We start from the raw sequence: 19421 nt of genomic DNA on the forward strand, positions 1-19421 counted from the left end.
ACATTCTCCCTATCTTACATGTCAGTCTATATTCTTTCTCATTCTTGTTCCAGCACCTTTCCAGAACAGTGCAGGGTGATCATCCTTAAAAATGTCTATAGTATTTCTCTTTGTCATTTATTTGGTGAACTACATTATTATTGATTTCTAATTTAATTTAACTTTGTTGTAGTCAAAAACACACTCTGAATTCAGTTTTGAAATTTCTCAAGACTTTTTTTTATGGCTCAAAATGTGGCTTACTTTGATGAATGTTCCATGTATACTTGGAAAGAATGTACATTTTCTAGTTTTGGGGTTTGGTGTTCTGTTTCAAATTTCAATTGAGTTTTAAGTTGGGCTAATAGTGTTCAGATTTTCTTCATCCTTCCTAATAATTTTGTCTCTATCTTCTGTCAGTTACTGAGAGTAGTGTTAACATTTCAGCCTATAATTTGTGTTTCTTATGTTGGTCATTTTTTTGCTTCACTTATTTTGAAGCTCTACTATTAGATGCATAAACATTGAAGAGTGTTATGTGTGCTTGATGAATTGATGTTTTTATCCCTTATGTAACGTCCCTCTTTTTCTGGTGCTAATCCTTATTCTGGAGTCTGCTTTGATGATATTAATATAATTGCTCTTGTTTTCTTACTTTTGCATGGTGCATCATATTTCACCCCTTTACTTTTTTTTTTTTTTTTTAAAGATTTTATTTATTTATTTGAGACAGAGAGAATGAGAGAGAGAGAGCACATGAGAGGGGTGAGGGTCATAGGGAGAAGCAGGCTCCCTGCCGAGCAGGGAGCCCGATGCGGGACTCGATCCAGGGACTCCAGGATCATGACCTGAGCCGAAGGCAGTCGCTTAACCAACTGAGCCACCCAGGCGCCCCTCACCCCTTTACTTTTAACCTATTTGTGAGCTTATATATATTTTTTAAGATTTTATTTATTTATTTGACAGACACAACGAGAGAGGGAACACAAGCAGGGGGAGCAGAGTGGGAGAGGGAGAAGCAGGCTTCCCACTGAGCAGGGAGCCTGATGCGGGGCTCAATCCCAGGACCCTGGGATCATGACTTGAGCCGAAGGCAGACGCTTAACAACTAAGCCACCCAGGCGCCCCTGTGAGTTTATACTTAAAGTTTGTCGTTTGCACATGTAGGGATGCCAGGGTGGCTCAGTTGGTTAAGCATCTGCCTTGGGCTCAGGTCATGATCTTGGAGTCCTGGGATTGAACCCTGAGTTGGGTTCCCTGCTCAGTGGGGAGTCTGCTTCTCCCTCTGCTCCTCCCCACCACTTGTGCTCTCTCTCTCTCAAATAAATAAATAAAATCTTTAAAAATAAATAAAGATAAGTTTGTCACTTGCATATGTATATATTTGGCTCTTGCTTTTATTTTACCTAGCTTGACAATCTCTGCCTTTTAATTCTCATGTGATTTCTCTTTTTCTTTCTTTTGGGGGGGGGCAACTTCACCCATTTCTTTCTCTCGTCTCCATCTCTGACAATCACCAGTGACCATTTTACTTCTTCCTTTCCTATTAGGATGCCTTTTTCTTGCCTAATTGCTCTGGCTAGGACTTTCAATACTATGTTGAACAGAAATGGCAAGAGGGGGCATCCTTGTCATGTTTCTGATCTTAAAGGAAAAGCTTTCAGCTTTCTACCATTGAGTATGATGTTAGCTGTGGGCTTATTACATGGCTTTTATTATGTTGAGATACATTCTCTCTATACTCACTTGTTGAGAGTTTTTAAATGCTTTTTTTTGCATCTATTGAGTTGATCATACAACTTTTATCCTTCATTTTGTTAATGTAGTATATCTCTGTCACTGTGTAATCTCTGCCTTTTAATTCTCATCTGATTCCCCCCCTTCCCTTTTGCCTTTATATTTTAGATTGAATACATTTTTAGAAACCTATTCTATCTCCTCTGTCAATGTTTTATCTGTACCTCTATTTTTTTTAGTGGTTCCTTTAGGAATTACAGTATGCATTCTCTTTTTTCTTTTTTTTTAAAAGATTTTATTTATTTATTTGAGAGAGAATGAGAGAGAACATGAGCGGGGAGAGGGTCAGAGGGAGAAGCAGACACCCCGCTGAGCAGGGAGCCTGATGTGGTACTCGATCCCGGGACTCCGGGATCATGACCTGAGCCGAAGGCAGTCGCTTAACCAACTGAGCCACCCAGGTGCCCCAGAGTATGCATTCTTATAAGTTTTTACATTCTGCATGAACTAGTAATATGTCACTTTACATGTAACATAACCTTGAAACATTGCTTTCATCTGTTACACTAGCCCTTTGTGTTAATGTTGATATACATCTTATTTCCAAATATGTTACAGGCCTCATAGTAAATTATTAATATTGCTTTAAACAATCAGTTATCTCTTTTTCTTTTTTTAGTTTTTTTATTTATTTATTTTTGAGAGAGAGAGAATGACTGAGAGAGAGAGAATGAGAGGGGTGAGGGTCAGAGGGAGAAGCAGACTCCCTGCTAAGCAGGGAGCCGATGCAGGACTCGATCCTGGGACTCCAGGATCATGACCTGAGTCGAAGGCAGTCGCTTAACCAACTGAGCCACCCAGGCGCCCCAACAATCAGTTAATTTTTTTTTTAAAAGATTTTATTTATTTATTTATTTGAGAGAAAGAGAGAGAGACAGAGAAACAGCATGAGAGGGGAGAGGGTCAGAGGGAGAAGCAGGCTCCCCGCTCAGCCGGGAGCCCGATGTGGGACTCGATCCCAGGACTCCGGGATCATGACCTGAGCCGAAGGCAGTTGCTTAACCAACTGAGCCACCCAGGCGCCCAACAATCAGTTATCTTTAAAGAAACTAAGAAACAAGGAGAAAAATCTTTTTTTTTTTTTTTTTTTTAAGATTTTATTTATTTATTTGACAGACAGCGAGAGAGGGAACACAAGCAGCAGGGAGTGGGAGAGGGAGAAGCAGGCTTCCCACGGAGCAGGGAGCCTGATGTGGGGCTCGATCCCAGGGCCCTGGGATCGTGACCTGAGCCAAAGGCAGACGCTTAAAGACTGAGCCACCCAGGCACCCCAAGGAGAAAAATCTTATATATTTACCCACTAATTTACCATTTTTGGTGTTCTTCATTCCTCCATATAGATACAGATTTCCATCTGGTATCTCTTTCAGTCTGAAGAACTTCATTTTAACACTTCTTGTAGTGCGGATCTATTGGGACAAAATCTCTTAGCACTGTGTATCTGGAAATGCTTTTATTTTGCCTCTGCTTTTGGAAGACGTTGCTCAGGCTGCCATAACAAAATAGCGTAGACTGAGTGGTATATATAACAGAAATTTATTTTCTCATAGTTCTGGAGGCTAGAAGTCTAACATCCAAATGCCAGCATGGTTGCTTTCTGGTTAGGACAATTTCCAAAGCTTGTAGATGGCTGCCTTCTCACCTTGTCCTCACATGGCGGAGGTGGGGGGGGGGCAGGGAGAGAACAAGAGAGAGAATGCAAGTGAATGTGAGCATGTAGGTGGGTGTGAGCAAACAAGTGCTCAGGTTTCTTATATAGGTACTAATCTCATTATAAAGACCCGACATCATAACTCATCTAACCCAAGTTACTTCCCAAAGGCCCATCATGTCTCCAAATGCCATCATATTTGGGGTTAAGCCTTTAATACGTGAATTTATGGGGCAAGGGGACACTGAATGTTATGGACATTCTGTCCATAACAACCTTCTCATTGGATATAGGTTAAGGTTTCTATTTTAACACTTTTAACACTTTAAAGATGCCATTCCATTTGTTTTTTTTTTTCATTGTGGTAAATATACATAACATTTTAGCCATTTTTAAGTGTACAATTCAGTGGCACCAGTATCTATTACCAGAACTTTTCATGATCCCAAACAGAAACTCTGGACCCATTAAATAATAACTCCCCATGACCCACTTCCCCACATCTCTGGTAACCTTTATTATACTATCTGTCTCTATGAGTTGGCCTATCATTGGTTCCTCTTACGAATAGAATCATACAGTATTTGTCAAAGGGGAGAATGGTCTGCAGGGAGTGGGAGAGGGACGCTGGGTCTCACACTCTGGAAGGTACCCAAAGTCCCCTTTCTGCTTTTGTGTTCTCCGTTCACTATTAATAAACTTTGAAGTAAAACTGGTCTTGGTACTCATGTTGAAAATCAGTTGACCATATATGCAACAGTTTATTTTGGGGGCTGTCTGTTCTCTTTCATTGGCCTGTATCTGTCCTTGTACCAGTACCACACTATTTCAAATACTATAGCTTTGTAATAAGTTTTGAAATCAAAACGTTTTCATCCTCCAACTTTTTTTCAAGATTGTTTTGAAGCAGAATTTCCATATGAATTTTGTGATGAATTTTTCTGTTTCTGCAGAAAACATCACTGAGATTTTGATAGAGTTTGCATTGAATCTGTAGATTGATTTGAGTAATGCTATCATCTGAGTATTAAGACTTCTAATCCATGAACACGGCATGTCTTTCCATTTATTTTTGTCTTCTTTAATTTAAGCAGTGTTTTGTACTTTTCAGTGTACATGTCTTTCACCTTCTTGGTTAAGTTTATTCCCAGGTATTTTATTCTTTTTGATACTATTGTAAATGGAATCGTTTTAATTTTCTTTTCATATTGTTTATTGGTAGCATTTAGAAACACAACTAGGTTTTGTGTATTTTTTTTATCCTGCCACTTTGCTGAACTTGTATGTTAGCTCTAACAGATTTTGTGGGTGTATATGGAGTCCTATAAATCTGTGAACAGAGATAATTTTACTTCATTTCTATTTTGGATATCTTTTATCTTGCCTGATTGCTCCTCTTCAGAATTCTGCTTCACAAATGTTTGTTACCTCACCAGCCCTGAACTCTGATTACCTTCTCTGCTTTGAGACTACTATGTTCTGCTTGGGCCTCACAATGGTCTGCAGTGTACTTCTAGGCATAACGCTGAGACAGTTAAGGACTACATCATGAATTCTTCCTTCAGGGATTACAGTATGATTCTGCCTACTATCCAGTTGTCCAATATCTGAAAATAGTTGCTTAAAATAACTTTCCCAGTTTTATATGGCAAGAGCAAGTCTGGTAACAGTACTACATTGTGACAATTCTTTTACAATGATGGCTGTGTTAATGAATCTTTTCCTTTTTTTTTAACCTACCTTTAACAATTTGTTCAGTTACTGATTCTCTCAATTCTTTCTATAAAACATACTTACTGACACCTTAACACACTACATACCATGGCTTAATTTAGGTTTCATTTTAATATACTACGAGACTTCAGCTCTCAGTAATTGAGTCATATGCTTATCAAGACTCAGTTGTGTTTGTTTCCACAAGTTTCTATGCCAGTCTTACTTGAAATTGTAATTACATAATTTAATTGAATACTATGATCTGATTGCTATATAGGGAACAAAGAAGTTCTGTTGAATACTTTGAAAAGACAATAATGATGAATTTCTAATAAACAATTTGTCAAATTAGGTGGAGGCGAAACAATTATAAAAGATTGTCATGTAAAAGGAAATCACAAAATTCCAAACAGATTTTGGACCCATAGTGTTTCATAAATGTCTTTATATTCTAACTTCACATTTAAGAAACCAAACTATAAATTGTAGGTGACATATTTTCTTGGTAGCCTGTGGAAGAAACGACACTTGGAATTTAATCACTGGATCTATACTCAAAAGTACTGGCCCTATTATCAGTTTATTAAAAGAACGTATATGTATGCTTTTTGAGTTACAATACAATGTTTAAGGGTGAATGTATATGTAGGCACACGCATGCACATGTGCATGTATGTATTTACTTACTTAGGGGTCCCCTATTGTCACTAATATTGTCAGTTGACTGACTGTCATTTCCTAAGTCAAAAAGGAGACTTCTGTTGGCTACTTTCACTTTTATTCTTACACTAAATAAGTTTCTTAGGTAAAGAGGATTACTAAATCGTTATTATGTTGGGGAAGAAGAATTTATTCTGCCCTTCAAGGTCCTTCTAGATGAACTAAGAATCAAGTTGACACGAGACAGATTAACAGGAGAAAATCAAATTTAATAGGGTGTATATGGCAAGTCACATAGACATGGAATTCCAAAGACAGTTGAGCAATATGATGCTTATATGAGCTAAGGAGAGGGGTAGGAGTGAGGATACGAAGGGGAGAAAGACCATTAGCGGGAAAGTAAGAAGAGATGTTTTAAAAAAACCCCAAAAGTTGCCTCATTATATAGATAAGTTTCTTAGGTAAAGAGGAATCTGTTAATAGCTCTCTTTCTGGTACAGGCAGGCAGTTAAGGGGGAGGTAAAGAGCTTTTCCTAAATCTGCTGAGTTTTGATTGCTTTTAATTCAAAATAATGTTCATGCCAAATTGGCCCATCTTGAGTTGGCCTCCCGTTGGTCACTACAATTACAAAAAGATTGTATATTTGTATGATGTTCCAGAGTTATATTTGGGGCAGTTAATTAGATTTTAGGTGAGTGTTACCTTCTCATTCTGGTTTCTTCTGGTAGCTGCTCTTATAAGGTAACATAACATCATTTGGGTTAATTTTGAGGAAATTTTGCTAATTTTTTGCTTTGTTTTTATGAGTCAGACACCAAACTCATCCTCTCCTTTATAGTTTTGTGTGAAAACACACACTAAATAAATTCAAACCAATTAATATATACCTGTGTTTCTGTGTCTTGAGAGAATAAGTGGAAGTTGGCCTACCTTGTTCGTGGCAATATAAAATTTGACCACAGTTTTGGAAAGCAATTTGGTAACATTTCAGGGACCATGAAAATTCATATAACCTTTGACTTCATCAATTCCACCTTCAGTGACAATTAAAGAAATTAGTTTACTGGGATTTTCATTGCAGTATACTTGAAAGGCAATAATAATGAAACAATTTGATTTTTCAGTAATGAGGAATTGTTGCTGATTGATTTATCATAGCCACTAACTCAGGAAATAAATGGTTGAGTCCCGATACACTGCCTCAGCCAACTGCTCTGTCCCAGGGATTCCTGAGGGGGCTGGACAAATCAGAAGAAGCATTGCTTCTGGCTGGGTTCGCCAGCACTATTACTGAACAAACTCGTTGCAAGAGAAGCCAGTAACTCAAGAGACAAGGGTTTGGAAAAGATAAAGGGAGAAATTTAATTCAGGTGCCAGCAGCCTTTGGAATTGGCAGGCCCAAGCCTTAACCGCCTACCTCTTTGCTGGCAAAATGGATACCTAGAGTTTTATAGGGAGAGTTTGGGGGGGGGCTTCCCTACAAGAAAGCAAGCAGAGAGTGTATGATCGTGGGTAGCAGTCAGTATGTGTTTAGCCCATGATCCTATATGGGCTGGGAAGGGGATGTGTGGGGTGTGGTCTTCTAGGTATTCCTTTTGCTATCTGGGCTTTTCTGGTCTGGTGGTTGGAATGTTCTAGTCATTACAAAATGTCTTTGTCAATGCCTCAAAAAAGTGCAATAAGAAATAAGCACAATGGGTTTTAGTTAGAAAATGAGTTAAGTGGTCTTGTCTATTTCTGGTTAACTATTGATGCCTATAGTTTAGCAAGAGGGCTGACTGACAAAATTGGCTAAGACATTGTGACATATCAACTTAACAGATTTTTAATGAGGCCATTAAAACAAATATGAACACCGGGTAACTACATGTTTAAAAAGGTAGTGATGTGATACTTAAAAATAACCAGTGCTAAGTATTACAACTCTCTAAAATGGATATGTATATAGATAATTATTGATAGGTAAAACAAGAAAACAGTTGCTAGGGTTTTAAGTATATGGATATATTTTTATAAATTTCTCATTAATACTGTTACAGTGTTCACCAGTATCTTTAAAATCGTAAGTATCCTGAAGGAATCATCTTCTGTGTCCCTCTTTGGTCAGGTATTTTCTGATATTTTTCACCTTTAAAACCTGATTTAATCCTTCCAAACAGTGCTACGACACAGGCTCTGTGATACAGTTTTTCAAGTAGGAAACTGACATGCAGAGAGTTTAAACAGCGTGTCAGTACTGCACAGGTAGCAGATGGTGGCTGGGGTTCCTCCAGATTTATCTGAATTATACTTCCTTGCTCTTAACCAATATTGTATTTCACAGTATGATTATTTAGTTATTTCTCCCACACATCACCTCCAGCATGGGTGCACAAATTGTAAACTTACTTATTCAGGAATAAAGTTTTGTCTTTATATGCTCTGCAGCCCCTGGCTTAATTAACTTGACATAGTAGGATCTTTGATTTGGAGTTGAAACAAATAAAGGTAAATTATATCTTATTCTTTCAATTCCATGAATGTCATAGGCTTACCAGTGTGTTTTAATACTTAACCAATTTAAGATATATTTTACTCAGTGTTTTTGATGTGTACAACAAATGAGACATTCAGCTCTTTTTAAAAAGCTACATTTTTCTCTCCAGACTTGAAGCAACTTACTGACTCTTAATTACAAAACCCTTTGTTGTATTTTGATTACTAACTCAGTTTTCAAGGAAGATAGATTTTCTGCATCTTAACACCAGCTTCCTATTATTTATTCACCCTGTCCTTTTTAAAAGTTCAGTATTAATTTTCATGAAAATAGAGATGATATTTGTACTGTTTTGAGCATTGTGTCCAGTACCTAATGCTGAAAACTATGTTGAGTAAATGAGATACATTCTTTTATTGTCTAAGATAAGCACTCTACATATATTAGTCATCATTTTACCTCGCTTAGTTGATTTTATAGATGGTGAATTAAGAAAAGTTTATTAATTTGCCCACAGTTGTGGGTTGGGATTCTTCTAACCCAGTTTGACTCAGCCCTTTGCTTTTAACCATTGCTCCTGCTCAGAAGGATCTAGGAGTAATGAAGATAGTTGAGATTGAGAAACTGTCTCTAATTCTTAGTTTTTCGCTTGTTTTATGATTTGCAGTCATTTGCATGTTACTATTTCTATCTTAACATTTTATTTAAAACTTAACTTTTGGTTTCATGATAGCCTTGCCCAGTATGAAAAATGTAATGTTACATTCCAACACTTGTTTCATCACCTGGTTGGATTCCCACATCAGTGTATTTTTGCAATTTTTATTTGTATCTGAATTTTTATGGCCACTGACTTTTTAGAAGTGCTTAAAGTTCTTCCGTGATAAGTAAATACATTTGGTTATGCTGTCAACCTTAAAATTTTCAAACTGTAAAATTTATTTTGTAAAATGTCCTTCATTATTTATGAGACCATTGAATGAGTTTCTTGTGCTAAGTATCTGTAGGGTGCTTGAAAGGAAGTTTTTATTACAGATCTAAAATTGTTTTCATTTTAAAATCTTTCATGATTGAAGTAGAATATAAATGCAATCTTCAAATTTAGATCAATTTTAGCCCTGGATTAAATTTTAAATACATAATTGGTAACTAAAAGCTTGCAGTAGAACAAGTTTCTGTAACAGTATTTGTACTTAATGTTCCAGTATGTGCTCTATTAAAACTTTTCAACATTGATCCATACGTGCAGTTTAGTGAATTTATTACCAAAAAGCCTGGTTAAAATTTTGGCTCTTCTGGATGTACTGGGAGATCTATCAAAAATTCCCCGAAGTGGTGAAAACCTTTTTCATTTATTTCTCTTTATGACAAGTGTAAACTATTAAGGTTAAGTGGGTGGGGCAACTGGAAGTAATTACTAAGGCCAGTGGCATTTTTGTGGTTTAATAAAGGCAGAAGCTAATTATTCAGTTTTTATTTAAGTGAAATGGTGCCAAAAAGGAGGTTCCTGCAGAGCAGCTGCACTCCTTCAGTGTTACCCTAATTTACCAAAGACACAACTGTCACAAACAAAACTTTTAAACTTGATATATAGCCACAAAAGTAAGGAGGCTTTTGTTTGGAGTGCATGCAGAAGAACTCCTTTATACAAATCAACCGGCAGATGACGGACAATGATGAAAATTTGATTCTTTGAAGTCATAATAGTCATTGAAATGTGTGAAATTCTGGTATTGAAAAGAGAGCGACCAGCAAGACTCTAAATCCTGGGTGGTTGCAAGAAGCTTGCTGGGAGGTTTTTCTGCATTTTGACACCAACTTCCCATTGCTTGTTCCCTGCTTCCTTTGTTAAAAAAAAAAAAAAGTTGAATTCACACAACATAAATGGGGACAGTTGATAACCGAATCATACAGTTTTTATATGGAAAACTAATATTTTATAATGGAAATTGGTATTTGAAAGAATAAAGTTCATTTACATGTGCTGGCATATACTCCCTTAATGATTTTTTAAATTCCTCTTCCATTTAACTAGACTTGTGAAAGAGAAAGTCAGCTGTAAGCTCTTCCAGAATTTAAAATTGTGGAAGAGATGGTGCTGAAAGAGTGGAACGTCGGAATTACGATATGCATCTTTTCAGTAGCAAATAATTGAATGCCCTTCAGTCTACAAATCATTAGTTATTGTTTCTTAAAAATGCATTATTGTACCTAAGATTGTGTTTGTGAAACTTTAAGATAGTGACATTGTTTAATATTTGGAATATAGGTTTTATGCTTGACTCATCTGTTTAAAAATTAAAAGTTTTAAAATTCAGTAAATTAGTGTATATTATCCAAAGGGTAACTTGATTTATTATTATTTATAGGTAATTATTAGCTAGTGAGTCTTGAGTTTCTTTAGGTAAAAACTTAAGGCTTCTTACTCATCCAATGTGATTTAGCTTTTTTGTAGGCATAGAAAATTATGAATTGTTACTTATAAATATTTTACCAATGAAATGAGAAATCTGTAAAAGGCAATATTGACATCTTCAAAGCATTTGTATCTTTTATAAGTGGGTTTTAAAAAAAAAACCACAGGTGATCCATATCACAATACCAAAGTTGAAATCTAGAGATAATGTCTTTGGTTCAGTATAGTTTAGTTTGCTGATGTTTTATTTATTTATTTTGTGGGAGAGCAAAGAATTCAAAACACAAGTAAAGATTTCAACATAGTGCCTCATAGTTCTTTTCAAGTATTACATTTTTTTTTTCAAGTATTACATTGTTTTAATGGAATCTTGGAGTGGGAGCTTTTAGCCCATTGAAATGTGGCTTAAAGGACAGGTTCTTCTGTCACTAGCTGAAGCTGTGTGGATGAAATGATAACAATAGTGTCGTAATGCATTTTAAAAGTGTGAGAAATCAGTTTGTCTAGACTAAGAGTGTGCCTACAGGGACTAGGAATTTTAGAGCTTCTGTGCCCTTTAGGTGTCAAGTATGTGAGAGATGCCAAGCCTTTTCATCTTCAGTCTTTGGCAGCGGCTCAACTCAGGCTGCAGTACCTTACATGTCTTCTGCAGGCAAAAACAGGGATTCTGTGTCAGGACAACTTAAGCTTCAAAATTCAGGAACTTATTTGTGCCAGTGCCAGTTTTAAATTGGGCAATGATATCAATAAAAAAAAAATGCCATACTTTGAGAAGCCCTGGAAGCACTGATAGTTGTTCAAAATAAAAGCTTAGCAACATTTTGTAGCCATTTAAGAGAGATTTTCCATCCTTAAAAAAATCATTGTCCTTTTCTATGTTAATAGATAAGTACAAATCAAGAAATGCTATTTCCTTTTTAAAAAGTTTTTTTTTTTATTATTATTTTGGCATATATACATCACAATATATGAGGTTATAAAGGAAAAGTAAATGTTTCCTATAATCTCATCTTCCTGAGCTAATTAGTGTTGAGTTTAATACGTTTCCTTTCCTGTAAGTCTTAAATAGTGGCTAACTGATAGCTTTAGTTTTTATGAACTCACTATGGAGAGTTTGCTATGGAATTTGGAAATGCTGCCTCACCATGTAATTTTGTAACACACTTATATTGTTTGTTTACATCCCACTTCAACTCTAGCTGAGAAAATATGAATTTAATATAAAGATATATAATATTAAATAATGTAATATGACAGATTGTTTAGGACTTCCCAGGAGTCTCTTTAAGCTCTTGAGTAGAGAAATATGCTTCAGAAAGTCATAAAATATCATCATACTTGAAATTTCTTTGAAATTGAACTTGACAATTAAAACTTACCGGTTAAAACTTATATTCATGGGTGCCTGGGTGGCTCAGTCGTTAAGCGTCTGCCTTCAGCTCAGGTCATGATCCCAGAGTCTTGGGATCAAGCCCCGCATCGGGCTCCCTGCTCAGCAGGAAGCCTGCTTCTCTCTCTCTCTCCCTCTCCGCCTGCTTGTGTTCCCTCTCTTGCTGTGTCTCTCTCTGTCAAATAAATAAATAAAATCTTAAAAAAATAAAACTTACATTCATATGTTTAAAAATTATGAACCAGTTGCACTTATTTTGCTTTTATTTTATCTTGTATGCAAAGAAACTTTTAAAAAGGTACATACTAGAAGTACATATTTGTATAAATATTTATATGGATAATTTTGGTAGTTTCTTCAAACAGACAAGCTGTGACAAAGTAACCACACCTAATTAATTATTGGTGCAGGTAGAAGGGTATTGTGTTAAGCAGAAGATTGAATGCCAGCTAAAATAACTTCAATTTTTTAAAATCCGTGAGTAGGAAGACTAGTGCAGTCAGAAATACACTTAGTATTTTCCCAGTACATATTGCAGCACCAAGTATTAACACTAATTATTTGGTCCATAGCATTATTTAGGGTAGGAGTATAAATAAACATTAGTCTTCTTTAGCGGATATGTTACAGTGAAATCGAAATTCACAAAATTTTCTGGTTTTCACAAATTTGGTATCATTTTCATGTTAACTCTGTTGTTTTTCACCAGTTATTTAAAATTTAGTAAGTGAACCATGATGCTATAATAATCTTACTTTGATCAAATAAAGTATTTCTACCATTACTGAATAGAGATTTAAACTCTGAATTACTTTACTATTTTGTGTCCTGATTGCTACTATATTTGATAAATAGGTCTAATCTGGGGCATCAAAATTACATGCATTTATCAGTTGAGCATTTGTTACTGGATAATTATTTAAAAAAAAAAAAGTCTAAGTTACCATTGTTTTCATTTCACATTTCTGCAAAAATTGTGTAACTTTTTGGCTTACTTTTTCAGAACAGATTTGATGTATCATTTTCTTTTCAGTAGATTTCACCAAAGGGAGATAAAATGCTAATTAAAGTTTTAATTGATTTTGTTTACCAAAAGGCTTAGGCCTCCCACTAAAGGAGATAGATGTCTTGTAAGCAGTTTGACACAGAAATCACTGGTAATAGATTCTTTTCTACTTAAAAGTTACTAATTTTTTATATCTCCTTACTTTTAATATCCATTCACATTTTTCTCTGCATACTAGTTACACCAGCTCATGAAATAAGAGTCTACTGATGACAGGCTCTTCTGTCAGCAAACTCTTCAGAAATTACCAAAGCTTTGTTGGACGGAAGGGACCTAATTTTTTTTTTCATGAACCCTTTCCCACTATATCCTAACACTCCTCCCAGTATACCTTTTCCAGATATCAAAATAGTAATTTATAGGGTGAAACAGTAGAGTAGTGAAGTCAGAAAGCTAAAAACCCCAGTTTATAAATCTGAATAGAGTTGCATGGATATAAAAAGCAGCAAAAATACATTAGAGTGCATATGGGCTGTTAGAAATGTGTTTGCTTGTTTTTTTGTAGGATATCACTACTTTAACTGGTGTTCCAGAAGACCATATCAAAACTAGAAAAGTCAGGATCTTTGTTCCTGCTCGCAATAACATGCAGTCTGGAGTAAATAACACAAAGAAATGGAAGATGGAGTTTGATACCAGGGAGCGATGGGAAAATCCTTTGATGGGTTGGGCATCAACGTGAGTACTTTGGTTTAATTTGAATATTGTTTTCTGCTCTTTGTAGATTTTCCTTATAAATATATTGAAGTGTAAACTTTTTCATGTATAGTATGCTTTGATAGTACTTTGTGAGGCCATTTGTGGACGTATCATGTTCAGTGACAGACATATATATTACATTTATGTGTATATATATTTAGTATTCATGTAAGTGTGACCCAGCACAATAAATCCTAGAAACAGTCTTTTCAGAGTACTATTTATTGGATGAAATGGCTGACAGTTTGAGTACTGTTAGCATGGTCCCAAATGATGTATATTAGTTTAAGATATGATGTGTGAATAGTGTTAATAATTTAATAACACTTTTGTTTATTTTTAATTTTTTTTGGTCGTTGTTTGTAAGGAGAAGAATTTAGAAATTAGCTATTTTGAGGGAAACTTGTAAGTTCCTGCGATCTTGTGATTAACAAATTTACAGTGCATTGGAATAAAGTGGTTATAAATTCTGTGGCACCAATGAAGTAAGTCAGTGACCTAAATCTCTGTGGTGGAATAAAACTCAAATAGCAGGACTACCTCTAGCTGAATAAAAGCTGCTGCGGGGTGCCTGGGTGGCTCAGTTGTTAAGCGTCTGCCTTCGGCTCAGGTCATGATCCCAGGGTTCTGGGATCGAGCCCCGCATCTGGCTCCCTGCTCGGCGGGAAGCCTGCTTCTCCCTCTTCCACTCCCCCTGCTTGTGTTCCCTCTCTCGCTGTCTCTCTCTTTCCCTCAATTAAATAAATAAATAAAATCTTTAAAAAAAAAAAAAAAGCTGCTGCTACTAGAGAAAATAACCAGATAAGCTAGAAAATTATCAGTCTTTTTGAGACTCCTGGAACACTTTGTGTCCAGTCTGCAGTTGAAAGTGGTTATCCATTTTAATTATGTCTAATTTTAGAAAAGTATGATATTTAACATCTTTTCTTATCAAAGTACCTGGGAGAGTTTTTGTTAAAAACGTCTGCCATGCTGCAATTTAAATAGAATTATAGGGGCGCCTGGGTGGCTTAGTTGGTTCAGCCCCTACCTTTGGCTCTGGTCATGGTCCCAGAGTCCTGGGATTGAGCCCCATGTTAGGCTCCCTGCTCAGCAGGGAGTCTGCTTCTCCCTGTGTCTCCACTCATGCTTACTTGCACGTGCTGTCTCTCTCAAATAAATACAAATCTTTAAAAAAATAAATAGAATCATATTTTATTTGGCAAAATATAGGCACAGTTTTTTAGGTGTCCATACTCAGTGTTTGAAATGTCATGATTACTCTTTTATTTTATTTTATTTATTTGAGAGAGTGAGAGCAAGCACGAGCAGGGGGAGCAGCTGAGGGAGAGGGAGAAGCAGACTCCCCTCTGAGCAGGGAGTCCGACATACGGAAGGGCTTGATTCCAGGACCTGGGATCATGACCTGAGCTGAAGGCAGACGCTTAACTGACCGAGCCACCCAGGCGCCTGTGAAATGTCATAATTACTCTTTCAGTCACATGAGATTTTAATGTTTTCTTTTACATGCAAGACTCATCCATTGTACTATTTATTGATGGCATTTGGGTAGTTTTGTTAATAAATTAACGATCAAATTGGCTTTATTCAGCAATTTATGAATCAGGCAGGATCCCATTTAGCTAATAGAAAGGAGCTCTAAAGAACTATACAAAATGGAAGACTTGGGCTTGTTTGTTTAATTTTATTTTTAGGTAGTCTCTACAGCCGGCATGGCACTTGAACTCAGCAACCCCACAATCAGAAGTCAGTCACATTTCTACTGACTGGAGCCAGCCAGGCACCCCCAGAAGGGAAGACTTTTATTGGCAGAAGGGGTAGAGACAAGGAAAACACAGATCACATCATCTTTCTTGGGGACAGAAGGGGTCTATTGGGTGGATTACCTCACTATTGTTGACTAGGAAATTCTAGGATTGACTAGTTTAAGATTACATTTCTGGGAGAGGTTGAAACTACACTTAGGTTAGGTATGAAGTCTTGCTTTGTTGATGAGAGGCTTAGCATAAGTGACTCCATTTTAGGCCGATTTAAATTTTTTTTTTTTTTTAACAATCCTCACTCCCCCCCAGTTTGGATTAGACTCTTAGCTTAACTGAGAGATATGATTAAAATTTAAGGCATTAGCATTACTCCCAGCTACCACTTTGAAGTTCTCACAGCTTTTGTTGATCCTTTGTGTGGTATTCATAGGTCTTGATCTCTTTGACAGACCCTGGCTTCAGGTTTATAATTTTTAAGTTGGTCATTCTTTTTGATGTTTCAGTCTTAGGGAGATCATTTGCTTCAGTGGGTAGAGGCTACGAACATGCATTTAAAGCCTTAGAGAATAAGGCATGCTAGGGAAGACTAGTATGATTATAATAAGCTAGATAATTCCCAGTGTTTGGATTGGATTTTAAAGCCATGGTCTCCAAGACTCAAACCAATCAAAATCAATTAAGTCAAAGAAAGACTCCATGGAAGGAGTCACCTTTTTACACCAAGTGGCTTTCTTAGTGATCTTACATAACTGAGTTTCAGCTTCCTCAGAAGTGGTAATCCATAGCAGGTGGTGTTGACCAGGGAAGTAGAGTCCTGCCAAAGGAAGTGAATCCTGAATGCCTCCTAAAAATTCCCATTTTAATCTGTGGCTCTGGACTGGAAAGGTGACAGACATGGAAGCCAGTAATATTTTAATGATCTGTAGACCACACAGGCAGTTTTATTCTGGTTACCCTTGCCTGTGTCCCATTCTTTATATAGAGCCTGGATGCAAAGTTCCCCAAGTTTTGAGGTTTTTAACAAAAGACAGGGAAATGGACCAAGGGGTCTCTAGTATATAGATTAGAGTTTTTGATGACAAAAAGAGAGGGCTTTGGCTAAAGTCTTGATTTGATGTCTTGAGAGGAAATAGCATACATTAATGTCACCTACTTCTCTTCTTCAATTTGATTTGAAGGTTTCCAGTGTTTTCACAGGATTAGATGTTAAGCAAAGCCTTTTTAAGCTGTGAAATATATGCCTGAGGTTCTAATCCTTGCAGTTTGCCATCTAGATGGTGAGGAGGAATATAGCCCCTTCCAAGGAGATTCAAGGGCAGTCTTTGTTCTTAGTGATTCCAAGGGTGGGAGGAAATTGAAAATACTACTTTGGAGAGTTGTAGCCAGATATTTGAGGAAACTAGAAAAATTCAGGATCTAGTCCAGTTTACAGGCATATAACAAAACCTCAAAAATAGTTAATAGAACCAGAATCTAACATTTAAAAGGTGCAAACATTATCTTACTCTCTACAATGAACTCCACTTTTTTTTTAAACCAAAGATAATCACAGTAAAACTAACTTGTTTGCAGTAAACTTGGCCTGATTGTTTATATAAGTGCAGTGATAATAGTGACTGATCATATAAGCTCTTTTTGAAGACTGCTTTGCTGGAATTTTTCATAAGGAATCTTTGAACTCTCAAAAGCTTCTAAGGGACTGGCCATCAGATCTTGCAAAACCATTCCAGTCAAAGCCTCGGTGATATGGCCAGTATTTCCAGTTGTGTCTTGTTATAAGGAGAACAGATTTTTATTTAAGTTATGTAAATAATTAACTATATTACTATGAAAAGAATACTATTGGGTGCCTGGGTGGCTCACTTGGTTAAGCAGCCAACTCATGATCTCAGCTCAGGTCTTGATGTCAGGGTTGTTCAAGTCCTGCTTTGGGCAGCACATTGGGCATGGAGCCTACTGAAAAAAAAAATACTCAAGAATTTCATATTCACCAAATTGTTGTAAGTCATAAATAGTTTAAGATAAAAAGTTTTGCCAAATCTGGAAAAACAAAACATTAAAAAACCAATATTTCAAACAAGAAATGATAAAAATTAAATTTTCCTCATTCAGTCCCATGTTATTAAATCTTTTTTTTTAAGTAGGCTCTATGCCCAACATGGGGCTCAAACTCAACAGCCCTGAGTCGCATGTGCCCAACCACCATGTCATGAATTCTTGAATCCAGTTTTTTCTAATAGTTCTGAAAATTCCTACCCAGTTCAGTTTTATGATTTTAGTTATCAGAAACCTTTATTAGGGCACCTGGCTGGCTCAGTCAGTAGAGCATACAGCTCTTGATCTTGGGGTTCTAAGTTTGAGCCCCATGTTGGGTATAGAGATTACTTAAAAAAATAAAAATCTTAAAAAAAAGAAACCTGTACTTGTCAAAATCCTTCCCATGAATCTCCTTGAAAATGTAGCACTTTTGCAGTAACACTTAAGTATCAGAGTAAAACAACATCTCTCTGAATGACAAAAGAGTTAAAAATGTCTGTGGTTAAAGATCTGACAACAGTCCCTTATAATGGAATTGACAAGGAATTTGGTTGTTTTTGTGTTACACAACATTTTAAGATAATAGGTGGAATTATGAATGATAACATACGAGGACATCAGATTTCTAAGAATTTCATATAATCTTTAGAACTTATAATACATACCTATATAAATACAACATAAAGAAGGCTTAATATTTTATTTGACAATGCTTCTCCTGTCATTTAACGTATCAAATAAGCCTAATTAGTTTAACTTTTCCAATTTTCCAGGGACCCTGTAGAAAATCCTAAATTTAGTTGAAGGTCAAAAATACTTATTTGGAGTTTGATTTGTGGGAAGTTGATCAAAAATATCATAAGTTAAAAAACACTGGGTCAAGTAGGATCATAGGTTACTGTGAAACAATAGTTATCCAGTTAACCATAGTGACAATTAAAGACTTGGAAGGCAAATACAAAAAGTTAAATCATTGTAAAACAATAACCTTAGCTGTTTTAATAGGGGAAGATTCAGTGTTCTTAAGTAATCAGAGACCTGATAAAAACAACATGAGACACAGGAAATTATTTTGAGAAGATAAAATCTTTGTTTTCTAGGCAGATTGCTGTAAAAGATAAAGGAAAAAGAATTTTTTAGTCTCTTATCAAAACCAGACCAATACAATAGTATAGAAAACTTTGGCCTTTTAACAGAGAGAAAACCACATTCTAATTTAGCACTTCTTTCTCTTTCTTTCTTTCTTTCTCTCTCTTTCCTTCCTTCCTTCCTTCTCGTTCTTTCTTCCTTCCTTCTCGTTCTTTTCTTTCTTTTTTCTTTCTTCTTTCTTTCCTTCCTTCCTTCCTTCCTTCCTTCCTTCCTTCCTTCCTTCCTTCCTTCCTTCCTTCTTTCCTTCCTTCCTTCCTTCCTTCCTTCCTTCCTTCTCTTTCTTTCTTTCTTCCTTTCTTTCGTGCGTGTGAGTAGGGGAGGGACAGAGGCAGAGAATCTTAAGCAGGCTTCACCCTCAGCATGGAGCCTGACACAGGGCTAGATCTCACGATTCTGAGATCATGACCTGAGCCAGAATCAAGAGTCAGATGCTTAATAATGAACTGAGCCACCCACGTGCCTCATACTAGCTTACTATAAAACACATTCACCTAAATTCATTCTGATCTTAGCCAGTCTTGACCATGCCTAATATTCCTGTCCTAAGATTCCTTTTCCACAAACTTTAGTGGCTTTAATTACATATATTAGAATTTTTAACTCTAGAAACCTTAAAATAAA

At 36.2% G+C, this 19421-nt stretch overlaps 1 protein-coding gene and 1 long non-coding RNA gene across 2 annotated transcripts in view; one reads left to right on the forward strand and one right to left on the reverse strand.

The window, feature by feature from the left end:
- Positions 1-19421, forward strand: part of NDUFS4 (NADH:ubiquinone oxidoreductase subunit S4) — a 112761-nt gene that overhangs the window by 64691 nt on the left and 28649 nt on the right. Inside the window, exon 3 of the mRNA XM_036114468.2 lies at positions 13658-13830. Within this exon, the coding sequence (XP_035970361.1) occupies positions 13658-13830 (173 nt within the window). The remainder of the gene's footprint in view (positions 1-13657; positions 13831-19421) is intronic.
- Positions 10031-17514, reverse strand: LOC144381076 (uncharacterized). The gene is made up of 3 exons (XR_013445546.1): positions 17478-17514; positions 12076-12261; positions 10031-10123 (listed from the first exon to the last, which is right to left on the reverse strand). It is a non-coding gene; the product is annotated as an uncharacterized LOC144381076 (long non-coding RNA).

Source organism: Halichoerus grypus, chromosome 2 (genome assembly GCF_964656455.1).
Source record: "Halichoerus grypus chromosome 2, mHalGry1.hap1.1, whole genome shotgun sequence".
NCBI classification, from domain to species: Eukaryota; Metazoa; Chordata; class Mammalia; order Carnivora; family Phocidae; genus Halichoerus; species Halichoerus grypus.